Raw genomic sequence first — 17,938 nt, forward strand, 5'->3', positions numbered from 1 at the left:
GTCAACAGACTGCTTCTTTATGGCAGTCTGTTGGTAGTTTTTAGGCTTTGTAAAAAACCATCAAATATATTCACCTCTTCTCCAGCAGTTATGGATATATGGGACTAGTAACTTGCTCTGTACTCACCTTGGCTGGAAGAAACACAACCATAATCCTTCTCCTCATTTGACCTTCAGCCTCTTACTTGTCAACATAATTATCATTTATATCCTTTGCATAATAATATAGCAATGTTTTCAACAACTGTTATTGACTCCTGACTTACGTTTGCTTTTCTGTTAATGTATTTACAAAACATTTGTAATAAATAAAAATCTATTAATAAAAATGATTAGAAAGCAAAAACAAACTCCTTAACAGATTTACATAGAAAATGAACTAACAAAGAAATGTTTGTTACTTCATTTTCTGTGTAACTCTGTTAAGGAGCTTGTTACCTCTAGTAATAGTATTTTCACAACAACTATTAATATTATTATTTCATTATTTATACTCCACCCATCTGCCTGGGTTTCCCCAGCCACTCTGGGTGGCTTAGAGCACATATAAAAACACCAATCATGAAAAACTTCCTGATACAGGGCTGCCTTCAGATGTCTTCTAAAAGTTGTGTAGTTCTGTATCTCCTTGACATCTGATGAGCGGGCGTTCCACTGCCGAGAAGGTCTTCTGGCTTGTTCCCTGTACCTTCACTTATCTCAGTGAGGGAACCACCAGAAGACCCTCAGAGGGGAGGACCTCAGTGCCCATGCTGAGCAATAAGGATGGAGACACTCCTTCAGGTATACACTTCCACTGCATTGTGTTTTACCAATTATAAGTTATGGGGGGTGTATCACATTTTAACAAAGCTTTAGTGCTTTATGTGTGGGGGAGAGAATGCCAGTTAAACAGATAGACATTTGGTAGGGCAAGGTCTGGACAGTAACCTTGCTGAAGCAAAGCAAGCTTGGATTTGGTTGGAAACCTCATGTACACTGCTGCGAGAAAAAAAGGGGAAGTGCATACATTAAATAAATGCATATTATTATTAATACAATGTTATAACCATATTATTTAATGACTTTTCTTTAAGGAATCTCCTTCTGGACGCCGGAAAGCTCTTGCTACCAGCAATATTAACATGAAGCAATATGCAAGTCCAATGCCTACGCAGACTGATGTCAAGTTAAAATTCAAGCCTCTGTCTAAGAAAGTGATATCTGCCACCCTTCAGTTCTCTTTATCATGTATTTTCCTGAGGGAAGGGAAAGCAACGTAAGTTTTATGTGGGGTGATAGGTGGTGTTTTTTGTTTTTTTACCCCACTTGCGCAAAAAACTCATTTTGAGCATGCTTATTGTATGTAGTGAAAAATGCTGTGTGATTTGATTTATAATTTCTTACCCATGCTATAGTCTCCAGTGGCACAGTTGGTTAAGAGAATGATTTGGAAGTCCTGGTGCAATCCCCATGAACTTGTGCAGGGCTTTAAGTAAGCAACTATTCTCTTCCCCCAGTTCATAATATGAGATAACATTATGGGGCGACTGTACAGAGTTTCCTGTTCTTGTTAGGGATGAAGACATGCAAAGCCTGGCAAGTCTGATGAGTATGAAGCAAGCAGATATTGGAAATTTAGATGATTTTGAAGAAGATAATGAAGATGATGAAGAAAACAGAGTGAACCAGGAAGAAAAGGCTGCAAAAATTACAGGTTTGTTTTCCTCCTAGGATTAATAATTAAAACCATGTCTTAACAGATAGGCAATTCTTAACCTTCTATAAAATAATGTAAAGTATTGGGATTGTTTACTGTTCGAAATTTCTTCTAAACCGCTCTAATGGTACCATTTGACAGGTGGTACGGACAGTTGGCATTTGTGAGTCTGGCCCTCTCTGGTTTAATGGACTAGAGGCAAAACTACTTCAAGGCACAGGGAGGGGAGATTCCTGCATCTGTGCTTTAGTGTCTACTAGAGTCCTGCTGGAAGAGTGAAGGACTTACCTGTAAAGGGAAGGGTGGGACTGACTGCATACTGACAGGCCACCAGCCTTTGCAACCCTCCTGACCTTGCTTCTGGGGGCTGCCACATGCAGGAAGAAAGAACCTGCTTGAGTGATAATTCTCATGTGTTGCAGTAAAACTTTAACATTTGGGTTGCCATCATCTGGAATTATTGTACATTCTGAAGACCAGGCAAAGCAGCCTGAATCCACCTGTTGAAGATAGTCGCTTTCTCCACTGGTAGTCGCTTTCTCACCCTATCTAGCTAAGCACACTTGCCAGCACTTTTAGTAGGGGATTATGTGCTTGTATAAAAAAATGCTGGTTTTCTCAGGCCTCTGTGATCTTATTCTCCACAGGAGGCACAGACCATTGGCAGCATTTATATGAAATTTTCCAGTCCTGGAGTGTTAGTTAATATAGACTTGAATGGCAGATAGGTAGGAACTAAGACTTATATTTTATTAAGCAGATACACTCCATGACATACCTATTTATTGGAATTCCCTATGCACTCCTTGGTTCTCCACACCAGTCTGCATCATTCATTCATGGTGCCAGGTGTGTATCCCTCCTGATGCAAATAGAAGCCATGCGTGAGGCACCCTGGACAGCATGTGTAAAACATTTCTTTGAAGATTTTGGCTCATTCCCATAGTTCTCATATCATAATATAGATAAACTTGTAAGCAAGCATAAGCATGTGTAATTGGAATAATCTCATAGGATTAAATCTGATACCGCACACGCATCATTAAAATGGACTTCCACTTGTGTCGTTGAACCTCACTTTCCTTTTCTCTCCTTTGCACCCCTCAATTTGCCCTCAAAATCTGCTCTGGACGATTTGGGGGCCCTCTGGAACAGACTTTGAAGGGGTGTTGGTTGCTGCAGGAGGTAGGAGAGGGCAATGGTCCTGTTACACAAGCAGAAGTCCACTCCCACAATGTGGGGTCCCATCCATTTTCTTTTTCTCTTTTCCTCCTGTCTCAAAATCCTTTCCTTTGCTCTGTTTGTTTTTTCTATCAAGTTTTGGATTGGAAGCTCCTTGATTTGTCCTCTTATATCATGGAAATGCCATGCACACTGATGGTGGCAATAATAATATAATAATTAATATAGCAGCTCTGATAAACCCAGGAACCTCACCTAAATGCTGCAGAGGTTGCACCACTATAGGTACATACCTCCACATGTGGTGGGAATGCCCCAAAATTTTACACCTTTGGACATCAGTCCTACAAGAAATATGTAAAATAACAAAACAGTTGTTAGAAGCAATTCCAGAACTGGCCCTATTGAATATTTTCCAGGACAACAACACACACTCACAATACAAGAACTCATAAGCCACCTACTCTCAGGAGCTAGGAGCATCATAACTAGATACTGGAGGGACCTGTCAGGAGTAAACATGAACCACTGGTACCAAACCGTATGGGAAACAGCCATACTAGAAAAGCTAGCCAACAAATTGAAATTAGCACGTGGACAAACAAAAGAGGATGCCTTCAACCATGCGTGACTCCCCTTTGTTACATGCACAGCCCAACAAGACAACAACACAAACCCTCCAACAGTATACAAATTGTATACAACAAATTGTATACAACAAACAGTATACAAATTGTATACAACAGTATACAACAAATTGATATGGCTAATTTGACCCTTCCCACACACAAACAGAGCTTATTGCAATCAACTGAAGTTCCCCAATCTCTCACCACCAACAACAAAAACTAGCAAATGAATCAAATGCATAACCTATCCATGTGACAGTGAAACCAACCCCCTCCCACACACACACTGTGCAAAAGAAAAATATAATTTCTTCCCCTTCATTCTCCCACTTCTCTCTCTCCATCTTTTTCCTCGCCACAACCTCACAATGTCTGCAACAGCAATATCTCACACCAAATGTAACTGACCTATAGATAGGATACTATGAACTGCAAACAGAGGCTTTATATGTACCTTTGTTATCCATGAAAATATTTCAATAAAAACAATTTAAGTAATGAAATAAATCGATAGCAGCAGCTCAGTTACCCCAGTTTCTAGGAATATGTGCCCACCAGTTGAACAAGTTGGCCAGACAGATTAGTCAACAGAAAAAGTGGGTACTATGAAGTTTTATCCATCTGGAATTTCATAACCTTTTTACCCAACCTTACTTCCAAAATGGCAATTGTATGGCTAATATAATGCATCATATTCCATAAGCATATTTCTTTATATTTGTTATACATGCATTGTATGATTTGATACTGTGTTATTTGAAAGTGTTTCTTCTGAACAGAAGTCAGCCTTTTGATGTTTCTATTTGCTCAGCATTGGATTCTGCAATTCCTATTGTTTGTCATCTTAGCTTCCTGAATTCCTGTTCTAGATATAGCTGTTTCTTACAGTTTTCATACATTATTTCCTAAGTTATCCATTATTATTATTATTATTATTATTATTATTATTATTATTACCCCACCTATCTGGCTGGTGTTTTCCGAGCCACTCTAGGCAGCTTACAGCATATCTAAAAAACATAAAAACCTCCCGATACAGGGCTGCCATAGAACCCATCAACCATAAAATACCAAAGTTTACAGCCAAATGAAGCAAATTACAGAAATTAAATGAAGGTGTGCATAGTTGCTCACTTTGCATAATTTTATACCTTTAGAATCTTTTGCTTCCAAAACCTTTTCTGGAGGAAGCCCTGCAAGATTGAAATCACACTTGTCAACCTCACATCCCCTTAGTCCCCAAGTAAACCCCTGTCTGCAGAGTGGATCAGAGTTCATATACAGATCAAAGCAAAGTTTCATCTTAAAACTGGTACAGGAAACTGCAGGAGTATCTAATTCAGTTACTCAGTTTGTAGCTCTAGTCTGATAATTTCCTGTTACTGGACCGAGCAGTTTAATGAAAAGGTAGCATTCCTTTTCATTAAAATTTTGAGGAAGATCATCATACAAGTGCTGAATACATTAAGTATTAGAATGGTGATTTTCTCTAGAATGTATTCATTGTAAATTAACACACGTCGTTTCTTTTCCTTTTTCCTTTTCTAATAACAGCATGTTTTGTACTCCTTTGTCCCTTAAATAACATTACCTTACAATTATCTTGACTGGCTTCTGTTTACAGAAATTGTAAACCAGTTGAATGCTCTGAGCAGCTTAGATGAAGATCAAGATGACTGCGTAAAGCAAGCAAATATGCTTTCAGCTAAATCAGCCAGTTCCTCTGAAGGTCTATGAGCTTTCCTCCTTCCTTTCTGTTTCTGATTGTCTGTCTGTATTTTACTCTGACCTGCTATCCCCTTGGCTTCTGTTTGTAGTTGAATGTCAGTTGTATCTTTGTGCTTGACATCCATTGCAGTATTTTAAGTAATTTGTAGTGCAGCCAACAGATGACAGCATGACATGGGCACTGAAACTGGCTAAAACTTGCACCATAAACATACTTGTGCTCTGTATGTTTTGAAGCCTCACAGTGACATGTAAGCTGTATATAATGGGGAAATTCCAACCTTTTCAGAACTACTTCCCCTGCCCCCAGACAATTTCTTGCAGAAAGCTTTTGCCACTGTTTAGTGGGTGAAGGCTACAGCGGACTATTTAATAAATATATGCCTGATTCTATTACTACCACTGAGTTAGAAGCATTGGTGTGCTACAGTTTAGCTTTGCAGTAGGGATCACTGTTCCTAGAGATTTTTGGTAGAAAAAATGTTTGCTTCAAACCATACGCAGTCCTAATTTTTGCCATACTGAAAAGTACTGTACTTGGCTTCTCAGAGCTTATAAACAAGCTTAATTTTTTGGATGAAGAGGATCAAGACGTGGCCAATTCGAGATCAAATCCATTTGTAGACCCTGATACAACAGAGCTGAATCCCTTTGGAGACCTTGACATGGAAGGTATAGAATTTTTGTATATTTTTATTGCTTATGATCTTAGGGTGGCGTTGGATGTTACAGCAAGCTCAGGGTCTCCTGCTTCTCATTTGCTGTAAGTGTCTGGGACTGTATGTGTATTGATAATCATTGCATGTATATTGATAATCTGCTGCTGGGACCTTCAGTTTTATCAAGCCCAACTTGCTAAACCATGGCTAAGCAAATGAAGAGCAAGCCTTCCTTCTATGGCCTTCCCCTGTTGCATGCAACATTTGCCCCTGCTGGTGGACAAACTGAAGTTCAACCAGAGTTCACCTACAAGAGGGAACTAGTTTCAGCCAGTGCTTTTTTTTTGGGGGGGGGGGTACTCAAGGGTGTGCAGTACTGCCACCTTTTTTTCCTAGAAGAAAAGCACTTGTTTAAAAGTGTAGCACTTGTAACAACTTCATCGTGAGTACCTTTTTTTGCTGAGTACAGTGGTTCTCGAATGTAATCCGTTCTGGAAGACTATTTTGAGTTCTGTGGGGTGTTTGCAAATTCACTTGAGAAAATTGAAAAACACGCAGTTTTCAAACACGCAGTTTGAAAACAAGCATTTCCGGGTTTTGGGCGTTCGGGTTCTGAAATGTTCGTCAACGGAGACATTCAAGAACCAAGGTACCACTGTAACTTCGTGGTGAGACACCTTTTTTCTAGAAGAGAAGCTAAGTAGTTCTGTTTGTTGCACTGCAGCAAGCCTGTGAAGGGAGGAGGTAGGGAGACAGTGTAACAGGGCTTGTCTTATGATTTAACAAATCAGGGTTTTAAATTCTGAACTTGGCCATTGTGTGGATATTGCTCTTAATTCTCACATTAAAAACGTGAGTATTATTATTATTAATTTATGAATTGCGTTCTACACAATTATCTCAATACATTGTACAATAAAAACAGCAAAAAGGAGTAAAAAACAGAAAATGATATATTTAAAACAAGACAAAATAGACTTTCATATATAAAAATATAAAATATATTAATATAAGAATCCCAAAATATGAAAATCTTAGCATGACTAGGTTAGGTCCATTAATTTCAATGGATCTATTCTGAGTAAAAATTAAGAAGAGGCACCACACTGCCGGGGGCTGTGTGGTGCCTCTTCTTCTGTAAGGAGCACGAGAGGAGGACTTGGTGGTGGGAGCGGTGAGGCAGAAAAAGAATAATTGTAATGGTGAGGATCATAATAAATTAAAAATAAAGCCCAGCTCCTCTTCTTCCTCTGCCTCCTCCCTAGTAAGCTGGAGCCCCTCTGCTGAGACAGCCACACTCAGGCTCCAGGCATGGTGGGGGTGGCCATGTGGTGGTGGAGGGAAGCAGGCTGAGGGAGGCGGACGGGACAAGTGGAGGAGCCGGTGGAGACAGCGGTGGAGGGTGGAGCCGCGCTTGGCCGAGAACGAGGGGAAAGGGGGACAAGAGGCAGCAGCAAATCCAGATCCTGATACAGTACTAATAGTATCAGACAAAAAACCCCTGGACATTTTGCAAAATGTAAAAAATCCATCTGGACAGAAATTTTAACCCTGAGAAAGAGGACGTGCCCAGGAAAAGCCGTACATATGGCAACCCTAGGCTACAGAAAACACAGATTCAGCATATCAAGGGAGAAAATCTGTTGTCAATACGCTTCTGAATATCGGTTGCTAGAAACTGGAGGAGAAGCGAGGGTTCTTGTGCTCAGGTTCTGCTTGCTGGTTTCCTACCAGCTTCTGGCTGGCCCTGTGTGAACAGGGTGCTGGACTAGCTGGGCCCTTGGCCTGATCCAGCAGCCTCTTATTAGCCTCTTATTTGTTGATTTGATTTGAATACTGCCCTTCATCCATAGATATCAGGGCACTTCACAACATAAAAATGCAAGATAAAAAACACAAAATAAATGTTTTATGTCTTTGTGTATAATTAAATACTGTAACTCTTTGGTTAAAAAAAAGAACCTGTTTCTCCCAAACCAAAACTTTGTTTTTCTGCAAAACCTAAGGCAGGCTCACACAGCAATTCTGGGCAGATTTACTCAGAAATATATCCCACTTTATTCAGTGGAGCTCACTCCCAACTAAGTGTGCCTAGGATTGCAGCCTTTAACAGTTTAAACAGCAATAGTATTTCCCTTTTAGCTTTGTTCTGGATTAGTAATACATCCCAGATTTCTGCTGTAGCTACATTTGACAGAAGGATTTAGATTAAGTAGTTAATGTTTGTAAAGACCTTTGAAGATTTAAAGGACAATATAAATGTTAAGTGTTATTACAAGCGACTTATTGTTTTACTAGCAGCTTTCTTTATGGACGTGCTTTTCTTGCATCTTACAATTTTTTTAAAATTGCTGCATCATTCTTATGTGCTTACCTCACCTCTTAGATTCCAGTGTTTAGCATTTAATCTGGAGTGGTTTTTTATTTTAAAAAAGAAACCATCTGAAATTTTAAATGGGGCAAATATAAACATATTTATATAGTTAATTCATCATTTTCTTCATCATTCATTTAATAGGTGCCACTCCAGAACTATTACGGTCCATCTCTTTCATACTTCTGTGATAAATATTAAAGTAGGATAAAAAAGAACTTCATCTGGGGAATTGCATTATAAACAAAGCCTGCACCCCTTGAATATGCCTCCATCATTGGCTCTACTTTGAATTTCTGGCCTCTGCCACCTCCACTGTAAACTAACAGGGGGTGCCAGGCGCTGGCCAGAATTTTTTAGAAATTGAAAAATTTTGTGTTTTTAAAATGGACAGTATAATTTGTGACTTTTGATCTGTCATGCCAAAAATTGGGTAAAGTCAAGTTTTGTCCATCATCCTGATTCAAAATGGTGTCTAGCAGCTAAACATCAACAAAGACCCCTGCCTCCACGTTGGGTACCCTGAGTTTGGGTCAGTTTAAGCAACAGTATCTCAATAGGTGGCTCTTGACAGATAACAATATTGAAATAACAAGCAGACAGTTATTTTCACAAAATATATACTAGCTAGAATTCTACCTTCAGAAGCAACTTAGTTAAGACAGAATGAACAATATAAGGGTTGAGTTTGTTTGATCCTAGGCAAGTTCTTGGAGTAGATCATTTATAGGTTCTTCCATATACAGCTGGTGGGCTGCTGTTGGCTTGGTGGGTCTCAGGTTGTGCAGCCCTGATTCTGCCATCAGACATTTCTCAAGAAAACTAAAGTATTTTTTTGCATTGTTGTGGTGCACCTGTTTGCATATTATTGATTATTCAGAGTGGCTAGTTCTGGGTCACTGTGCTGGCCTTGGACAATTTTGCACTTGGATTAAAACTCTAAGTGAACACCCAATTCTATTTTAAAAATCTCCACAAAAATGGAATCTTAAAACAGGAAAATGGTGCTCCAGCTGGAATCTGCCCAGCGGAGTGAGTGCTTCATCTTATGGGCCCTTGGTGTCATCTATGTTGTGTCTGGAGAGCTTAATTGCTATCCTCCTATGTCATTGATTCTGTGGGACTGTCATGCCAATCCTGGTAAGTTTTCTTTAGTAGCTTTTTCTGTACTCCACAAGTTACCAAGATGTTAACTTCTTCATCTAATCTAACCATTTCTCATAAGGCTTTATTTATCTAGAGAACCATGTAAAAATATTTACCTTATCCTACTTATAACACCTTTATGAATGCTAAATAATTTGAAACTGTTTAAATGTATTTATAGGGCTAGAAATATGTTGGTCTCCATGACAGACTGGGAAATCTTTCCATATGAAACAACAAAAAATTATGTTGCTTTCTATAGAAACAGATATCCATGTAGCTTCATCTTCAAAACAAGAAGAATCCTACTATGATGATGACGATGATGAATACAACCCTTTCAAGGATGAGGAGGTTGCAGAGTATGTGAATCCTTTTGATGAGCCAGACCCTGAAATAGAAATGCTAGCACCCGTCAAAGACTTTCCTCCTCAACCAGCAAAAAGAAAAAATATACGGCCTGTGGACATGAGCAAATACCTCTATGCTGACACATCAAAAACAGATGAAGAGGAGTTAGATGAGTAAGTACATAACTTATTTGAAGCAGTATTTGGGCATCAGTTGGGATTTTAGCACAAAGCCTTAGGGCATAAATTATTCAAACCTGGTTATTCTTCTACAAGGCATAAGGAAGATCCTCCACTTAGAGAACATGAATATATTTCATCTGGTTTCATGCATTTTATTGCTATTTACAGTCAGCTTCCTTTTTCTGCTGGGATCTGAATCACTGGTTTTCATGCAGAATAATAAACTTTTCAGGCAGGTGCAAATGCTGCAAATGTTCAGGATGAACCGATTCTCAGTTCTGTCTGCAGCATCAGCAGTTGACTGATAGCCACCTTTGGGCTATTCAGATAGGGGAGAAGATTGTTGAAGCTATTCTGTATTGAACGGTAGCCTCCAGGGCAGTGGAAGCAAAGGCAGGGAGGGTAGTGGGTAGATCTGCTTTCCAACATTGTAATATATCATCAGCTAAACTTTGCAATATGGTGGTATATTACGATGTCAGAAAGGAGGCGGGGAGGAAAAAGCAGTTGCCGGCCATGAAGATTATTAGCATCACCATACACAGTTCCTGTCAAGACTGGGCGGAGTGCATCAGCTGAGGCGCCATGGAGCCGTCAGCCTCCCCGGAACCGTCAGCCGTGGCTCATCCCGATGATCTCTCACTGCACAAGTGGCAGCTACTGGGAGCCACTGTTCCACCTTTGGGTGTGCCATTTCCTGCCCTCCGCTCTGGAGATTCCTCAAGCAGGTACTTTTTGTATTTGTCCCTGGCAGGTAAATGGAAACATGGTGCTTGCGCCTCCCCCCACGTCTTTCAGGCTCAGGAGACGCAAGCTGCCTTTGCAGGCTGCCGGGTGTCAGGATGCTGCCAGCGGCTCTCGGCTGGTTGCCCAGTTAAGTATGAGGACAAGGGAAAGTTTCTTACAGTCCTTCTTACAGGGAGAGGCTATAGAACCCAGCAACTTGGATAATAGCAGTGTCCCAAGTGAATCTCCAGCCCCCTTCTCTCCCACTTCCTCATTTGTCATACTTCATCATCATCTCTATGGATGTCGCTTAGTGCCCTCTGTCTTCGAGCTCTTTGCTCTCCTAATTTGAAGGCTCGCCAGGTTCTGGGAGATAGTAGGTCTGGGATGCTTTCTGATGTTAACGTGTCAGCCAGCTGCTGCTCTGGCTCTCACATTATTTCCCAACTTTCCCCCTCATCTGCCTCTGAGCTGCAACCTCCTGCAAACCACTGTTGTACAACTGTACTGTCTTCCTCTTCCTCCTCCCTGGAAGGGTCTGGATGGGGTGGTGGTCTCCACCATTCCTCCTCCTCTGCTCAGTCCCTGACACTGGATGGGCATTGTGGCGCTCTGGGGATTCTCAATACATTGATCAGAAATTCTAAAATCGCTCTCACGCCTAGTAGTGGGAAGGACTCCTAGCTATTATGAATAAAATAATGCTCCTCTTACTGCAGGGGTGGGCACCTTCCAGCCCACAGGGCTAATCAGGCCCAACATAGGGCTCTGTTTAGCCTGCTAGGCTGTTTTCCCAAAACCATGCCCACATGTCCCACACCTGACATCATATGCAGTGTCATGTGTGGGGCATTGTGAGGGCTAGTTGGGTCAGGGCGAGGGCGATCCCTTGGAGGGCTTCAGTGAGTTTGGTGGGGGGCTCTGCCAGAGGGAAGCTCCTAGCAGAAATCCAGAGGGGAGGCTTGCTATCCTCTTTCCCTGTCACCATCAATCCCACTGGATCCTCTTGCTTGGAGGAACCACTCATGAGTGAGCACGTTCCATTATAGCCAGAGGTTGGCAGCAATCTACAGTCTCTTTGCAGGAGTTTGAGACACACCCATCTCCCAAGTCCAGGAGAAGAGAAGAGAGTGCCTGCAGAAATGCCCCCTACCCAGCCCCGTCAGTATTTAAGGCAGAAAGGGAGGGAGCCAAGGGTTGGGTCAACTTTCCATGGCTCTGAGCTAGCTAGGAAACCTACATTGTTTAGCAGAGGGATTACCAATGCCTGAATTGCAAAGTAACAACTCAGGGATTAGCAGCATGTATCGCCTGAAGTGCCTGAAGTACTTACATATTGTAGTATTATAACAATTATAATCTTTAGAAAGAATTCTGCACCTAATCTCAGTTCTTTGGAAGCTGGGAGCCAGGACAGGTGGGTAGAGACTTAAAAGTGTGTTTCCAGTTGTTCATTGGCAAGGAAGGAAGTCTGTCATAGCTGATCAGCTGATTGACAGAGCAAGCCTACTGAATCAGTTGCTCTGCAGCGTTCCCCATGGAGAGCTCCTTAGCGCAGCCAATCCCTGCAGAAAGTAGGGCTTGAAGTCACTGCCTATCAGCTGATAGGTGGTAACTTCATTCCTCACTTGACTCTGATTTTCTGTAATACAAACAAATTGATTTGTCATCTGATATCACAGTGGCCTGTTTGGCTAGGCTCCAGCCTGCCAGCCTGTTTTCCTCAGCACTCTCCAAGGGTGGTCAGAGAGAGGCTTCCATGGGCAATGTATTCCACAAGATTAGAACATCTGTAGAGGAGGCCCTACTGCACCATCCCAATAAGGGCAGCTGTGAGTTTGCATTGGTGAGGGGGCTGCCCACTTTTTAATATATGACTTCTCCCACCGCTTACTAGTCCCCAAATCCACAGCCTTGTATAAAAAATATTTTTATTGAAGTACTCATCAATTTAAGCATGTGAACGAGATTTGAATATGCAAAATGTAAGACTAAAACATCAAGGAATAATTATTAATATAAGAAAAGATCAACTAACTATAAGTACAGAATTGACAGCATCTTCAAAATGTGCATAGCTTTTGATTTTCAGGTATTGAAATGCAGTACAGTATTTCTGGAGAACATTCAGTAGCCCTTGTAAGTTCATTTGGGCCTGTCTTACTCATAGCGCATCATAAACTGCCCAACAGTTTAAAAAAAAGTATTGCATTGTTCAGAATTCTAGAGGGTAGAACTGTCTACAGATAAGATCCAATCTATTTATAAGATGCTTGTGTTATCACCAAATTACAGTTGTGAGTGGAAGCTCAATCGAGCTAAGACTGTTAGTAGGCAATTCCCTAGACCAGATGGACAGGAGGTTGTCAGATCTTGATGGGGTTACACTCCATCTGAAGGAGCGGGTACATAGCTTGGGGGTACTTCTGGATCCACTGATGTCACTTAAGGCTCAGGCGGCTTCAGTGATGCAGAGTGCCTTACTTCAGCTTCAGCTGGTGACCCAGCTGCACCCTGTCTGGACCAGGATAACCTTACTTCTGTTGTCTATGTTCTGATTAGATTACTGCAAAGTGTTATACATGGGGCTGCCTCTGAATACAGTTCAGAAACTTCAGCTGGTGCAGGTTCAGCTGCCAGGTTGCTCACCGGAACAAGACATATAACGCCAGGCCTGGTGCAACTGCACTGGCTGCCCATTAGTTTCTGGGTTCAATTCAGAGTGCTGGTTTGGACCTAGAAAGCCTTAAATGGCTCAGGACCATAATACCTCATAGACCACCTCTTCTCATATGAACTGACCTGGACACCGCAATTATCATCTGAGGCCCTTCTTCATATGCCTCCTCCATGAGAGGTCCAGAGGGTGACAACACCAGAACAAACCTTTTCTGCAGTGGCTCCCCATTTGGGGCATGCTCTCCCCAGGGAGGCCTTCCTTGCATATCTTGAGGCATTAGGTGAAAACATTCCTCTTTCCCCAGGCCTTTGGCTACCGTATTTTTTGCTCTATAAGACACACCAGTCCACAAGACGCACCTAGTTTTTGGAGGAGGAAAACAAGAAAAAAAATATTCTGAATCTCAGAAGCCAGAACAGCAAGAGGGATCGCTGCGCGGTGAAAGCAGCAATCCCTCTTGCTGTTCTGGCTACTGGGATAGCTGCACAGCCTGCATTCGCTCCATAGGACGCACACACATTTCCCCTTACTTTTTAGGAGGGGAAAAGTGAGTCTTATAGAGCCAAAAATACAGTAATTAAACAATCTATGGCCTTTTTGGCTAAGAAGGGTGGTTGTTGTTTTGTTTGTTATTATGCTATGTATTTTAGTGTTTTTATACTGTAAAACTGTGATTCTCCGCTAAAGGCGGTATATGAATTTATTTATTTATTTATTTGTTTAAATTATGATTTGCAGTCACTGTTCTTATATTGCATACATTTAAGCTCTGGTTGACTAGTCATACACTTTCCTTTTTGCATTTCATTGCTATTTAACTCAAACATTTACACCAATGTGTAAATGAACTGAGGGCTACACTTCCTGAATCCAATCTAGTGAACTTTAGTCCATGAAATTTGTTGATCCTTAAGGTGCCAGAAGACTCTTTGTTGTTTCAGATAAAGCCTTGTATCACTGATAAATAAACAGAAAAGCTGGAGAGCAAATATTTAAAGGTGCAGGTTTTTAAAGAAAGAACTCCCCTACTTTTCTTTTCAGTAGGTAATGACCGGTTTTCAGTAACCTTTAGTCAGTGTTTGTAAGTGATCCTCAGGTCAGAGTCTTGGGCCTTTGTGTCTGTGGAAGTGTATGTGTTGGTCATGGCATGAAGGTCCTTACAGAATCTCATGAAGTCAGTGCTTCCTTTCTTAGAAATTCACCAAGAATGAACCAACCTTACAGGTGCCTTGGAGACAAATCCCTGAGTAGTTGTTGCTGATAATGTAATATGAAAAAACTGGTGTGGGCTATTACAATAAGAGGGTGTGAAGGAATTACACAATAATATTCATGCTTTGGGATAGTGGATGCCATAGCATTTAAAGGTCTGGTCGGGGTGAGTTCCCGTTGCTCGGTCCCAGCTCCTGCCAACCTAGCAGTTCGAAAGCACGTCAGAATGCAAGTAGATAAATAGGTACCGCTTCGGCGGGAAGGTAAACAGTATTTCTGAGTACTGCTCTGGTTCGCCAGAAGTGGCTTAGTCATGCTGGCCACATGACCCGGAAGCTGCACGCCGGCTCCCTCGGCCAATAAAGCGAGATGAGCGCCGCAACCCCATAGTCGGTCACGACTGGACCTAATGGTCAGAGGTCCCATTAGCTTTACCTTTTCTTCGTTGCTCTATTCATATAATTTATTTGATTGTTTTTTTACCTACTATTCATTTCAAGGTGATTATATTTGAGCACTTTAAAATAAGGTTACCAGATTTTTTCAATTAATCCAGGGACACTTTTCAACTTCAGTCAAATTCAGTGGATTTTGTCTGGGGACTGCTTTGTAAATCCAGGGACTGTCCCCGGGAAATGGGGATGTCTGGTAACCTTACTTTAAAATGTAAACCAAGTCTTCCTTTTTAAGATATTGATCAGATTTATTCTGCACTTTTTTCTGTGCAGGTTTTTTTACACCCTGTGTTCCAAATGCTAGCACATTTCACATATATAAGCACACTAAAATGACAGCAAATACAATAAAATACATTGCCATAGATGCAGACATGACAGATTAAAAAAACAAAAAGCAACCCTTCAAATGAAAACAAGAAGCTGACAGTATAAAAGAAAATTATCAACTGATAGAAAGCAGCAACAGACTTTCACTGGTGTATTTTAATAATTTGTAAATCTCTTTGAGAGGTTTTTTTACAATCAAGAGGTACATACATTTTATACTTACTGTCATACGATAGTTGTTCTAATTGACTAGAGCAAAATGGTAGATTTGAAAATTTTGTTGGAAAAGCAAATGTATAGCTTTTATGTCCTCCTAACTGTTTTGGGGTATGTGTGTCTGGAGTCCTGAGATGGAATTCCTGTAAGAGAAGGAGCAGTAAGTCCTGAAGTTAGGCTATTTGTGCAAAGTGCTCTTTTTTTCACAATTCCAGTCACCAAAGTTCCCATTTGAGTGCTGTAAGTGTTTATGACAGGATACAAGAAAGATAAAGCCCTTTCTATAATCTGAGTTTCTGTTTGAGGTTTGTGTTGGTATGCTGTGATGAGGTCACAGTTAGTCTGAAGCCTATGAGGAGGTGTTCTGCAGGATGCAATGAGTTTTCTCCTCCATTGAATTCAGTGCATGCTTTGAAATATCTCTGAAGTCTGTGTTACATTACTTTGGTGTTGGAGGCAGGTTTGGGATCTGAGGGACTCTCGAATTTTTTGTGTATCTGCTCCTGTCTGTTACAACCATGACACTCCCATGATTCTGCCCCCGATTTGATTACTACACCAGCAGAGTTCCATACATCAGTGCAGTGCTGTTCTAGTATAACCATGAAGTTTCCCTGCTGTATCGCCACTAGTGGAAGTGTATGTGGGTTATGTCAGTGTAGAAGTGTAGGATATGCCCAGTTCTGTGTCCAGTTCTGGGCACCACAGTTCAAGAAGGACACTGACAAACTGGAACGTGTCCAGAGGAGGGCAACCAAAATGGTCAAAGGTCTGGAAACGATGCCTTATGAGGAACGGCTAAGGGAGCTGGGCATGTTTAGCCTGAAGAAGAGGAGGTTAAGGGGTGATATGATAGCCATGTTCAAATATATGAAGGGATGTCACATGGAGGAGGGAGAAAGGTTGTTTTCTGCTGCTCCAGAGAAGCGGACATGGAGCAATGGATCCAAACTACAAGAAAGAAGATTCCACCTAAACATTAGGAAGAACTTCCTGACAGTAAGAGCTGTTCGACAGTGGAATTTGCTGCCAAGGAGTGTGGTGGAGTCTCCTTCTTTGGAGGTCTTTAAGCAGAGGCTTGACAACCATATGTCAGGAGTGGTCTGATGGTGTTTCCTGCTTGGCAGGGGGTTGGACTCGATGGCCCTTGTGGTCTCTTCCAACTCTATGATTCTATGATTCTATTCTATGATTCTATGACTCACCTAGGAGGCATATATCGAGAATAGGATTTAATTCTTAATGTGTGATTTCTGCACTGGTTGCAGAAGTAGTTAAAGGGCAACCTTTTCCCATCACCACTCCTTCAGTTATATTAATGAATGGAGAGGTGGTTAAAATTGTTTTAAAGTTGTATCCGTAGAACTGGAAGATGATAGATTTCCAGATGAATTTATTGTACAATATTTAATATGATAAAGTACCCCAGAGAGAAGTATAAGGTGGGAAGCATAGAGACAAAGCTTTGAATTTAAAATTGGAGCTTAATAATCCTGTGTTGAGGTAGTGTGTCCCTGCTCCCTCTCTAAACAGGCAGAGCTCCAAAGTATCCAAGGACATGTTCCATTGCAGGTCAAGTTCATCTGAGAGTTTGCCGTAAAAGATTAGACCAGAGAAACACCATAAATGAGGAAAATAGTTCCCCTTGAAACTGACAATTTATTGTTAGGCAGTTTGTTTGTTTAGTAACCCACAGTTCTTCTCTGTGTGTATACAGTTGCCTGATTCAGAGACTTACTGTGTACTACTTTGTAGAGCAGTTAATTCAATTAAAATAAGAGCAAATGAGTTTCAGAGGAAATTAGTGCATTGTATTAAATATGTATTTCTGCCAGATTTCAAAGCCCCCCCCCCCACCTTAAGTTTCTGCTGAAGGACAAGAAGCACTAAATGGGACGCAGTTCATTATGTACCAAAACATTTATTTATAATTTGTTCTTTCTTTGTCTTCTCAAAACAATGTTTCTAATCTTCTCAATCTTTTTTCACAGAAGTCTCTCCATATCTCTTATCATTTTCATCATGCGTCTCTGGATCATCCTATTTTTCCTACTATATGTCTGTTTTAAGATGGGGTGACCAGCCTTGCCTGCAATATTCAAGATGAGGGAAATCCCTTTGGTCTATGTGATGGCACGCTGGCCCTTTCAGTATTTCTTTCCATCTCATTCATTGTGCATGCACTCATTTTGCTTGTGTAGCTGTTGGTTGAATGGAGAAGTATTAAAGAAAGTTGTATGAAAAAGAGAGCTTGTGAAGGTTGCTTTTTATCACAGGCAAAATATGTTAATCGTTAAGGTTGTCATCATAAACTCTAATATTGTATCTAAGCAAATAATATAATTTGGTTATACACCTGTTTTCTCGAA

General features: G+C 41.0%; 1 protein-coding gene across 10 annotated transcripts in view; it reads left to right on the forward strand.

Moving 5' to 3' along the window:
• Nucleotides 1–17,938, forward strand: part of EHBP1 (EH domain binding protein 1) — a 270,182-nt gene that overhangs the window by 96,575 nt on the left and 155,669 nt on the right. For 5 of the 10 annotated variants that reach the window (XM_083435289.1, XM_083435283.1, XM_083435288.1 and 2 more), the window contains exons 6-10: nucleotides 1,077–1,258; nucleotides 1,557–1,696; nucleotides 5,135–5,239; nucleotides 5,788–5,910; nucleotides 9,680–9,941. In XM_083435289.1, the coding sequence (XP_083291415.1) occupies nucleotides 1,077–1,258; nucleotides 1,557–1,696; nucleotides 5,135–5,239; nucleotides 5,788–5,910; nucleotides 9,680–9,941 (812 nt within the window). The remainder of the gene's footprint in view (nucleotides 1–1,076; nucleotides 1,259–1,556; nucleotides 1,697–5,134; nucleotides 5,240–5,787; nucleotides 5,911–9,679; nucleotides 9,942–17,938) is intronic. The other 5 variants (XM_083435286.1, XM_083435290.1, XM_083435287.1 and 2 more) reach the window with 1 other exon arrangement.

Source organism: Podarcis tiliguerta, assembly GCF_965153285.1.
Source record: "Podarcis tiliguerta genome assembly, chromosome: 3".
NCBI lineage: Eukaryota > Metazoa > Chordata > Lepidosauria > Squamata > Lacertidae > Podarcis > Podarcis tiliguerta.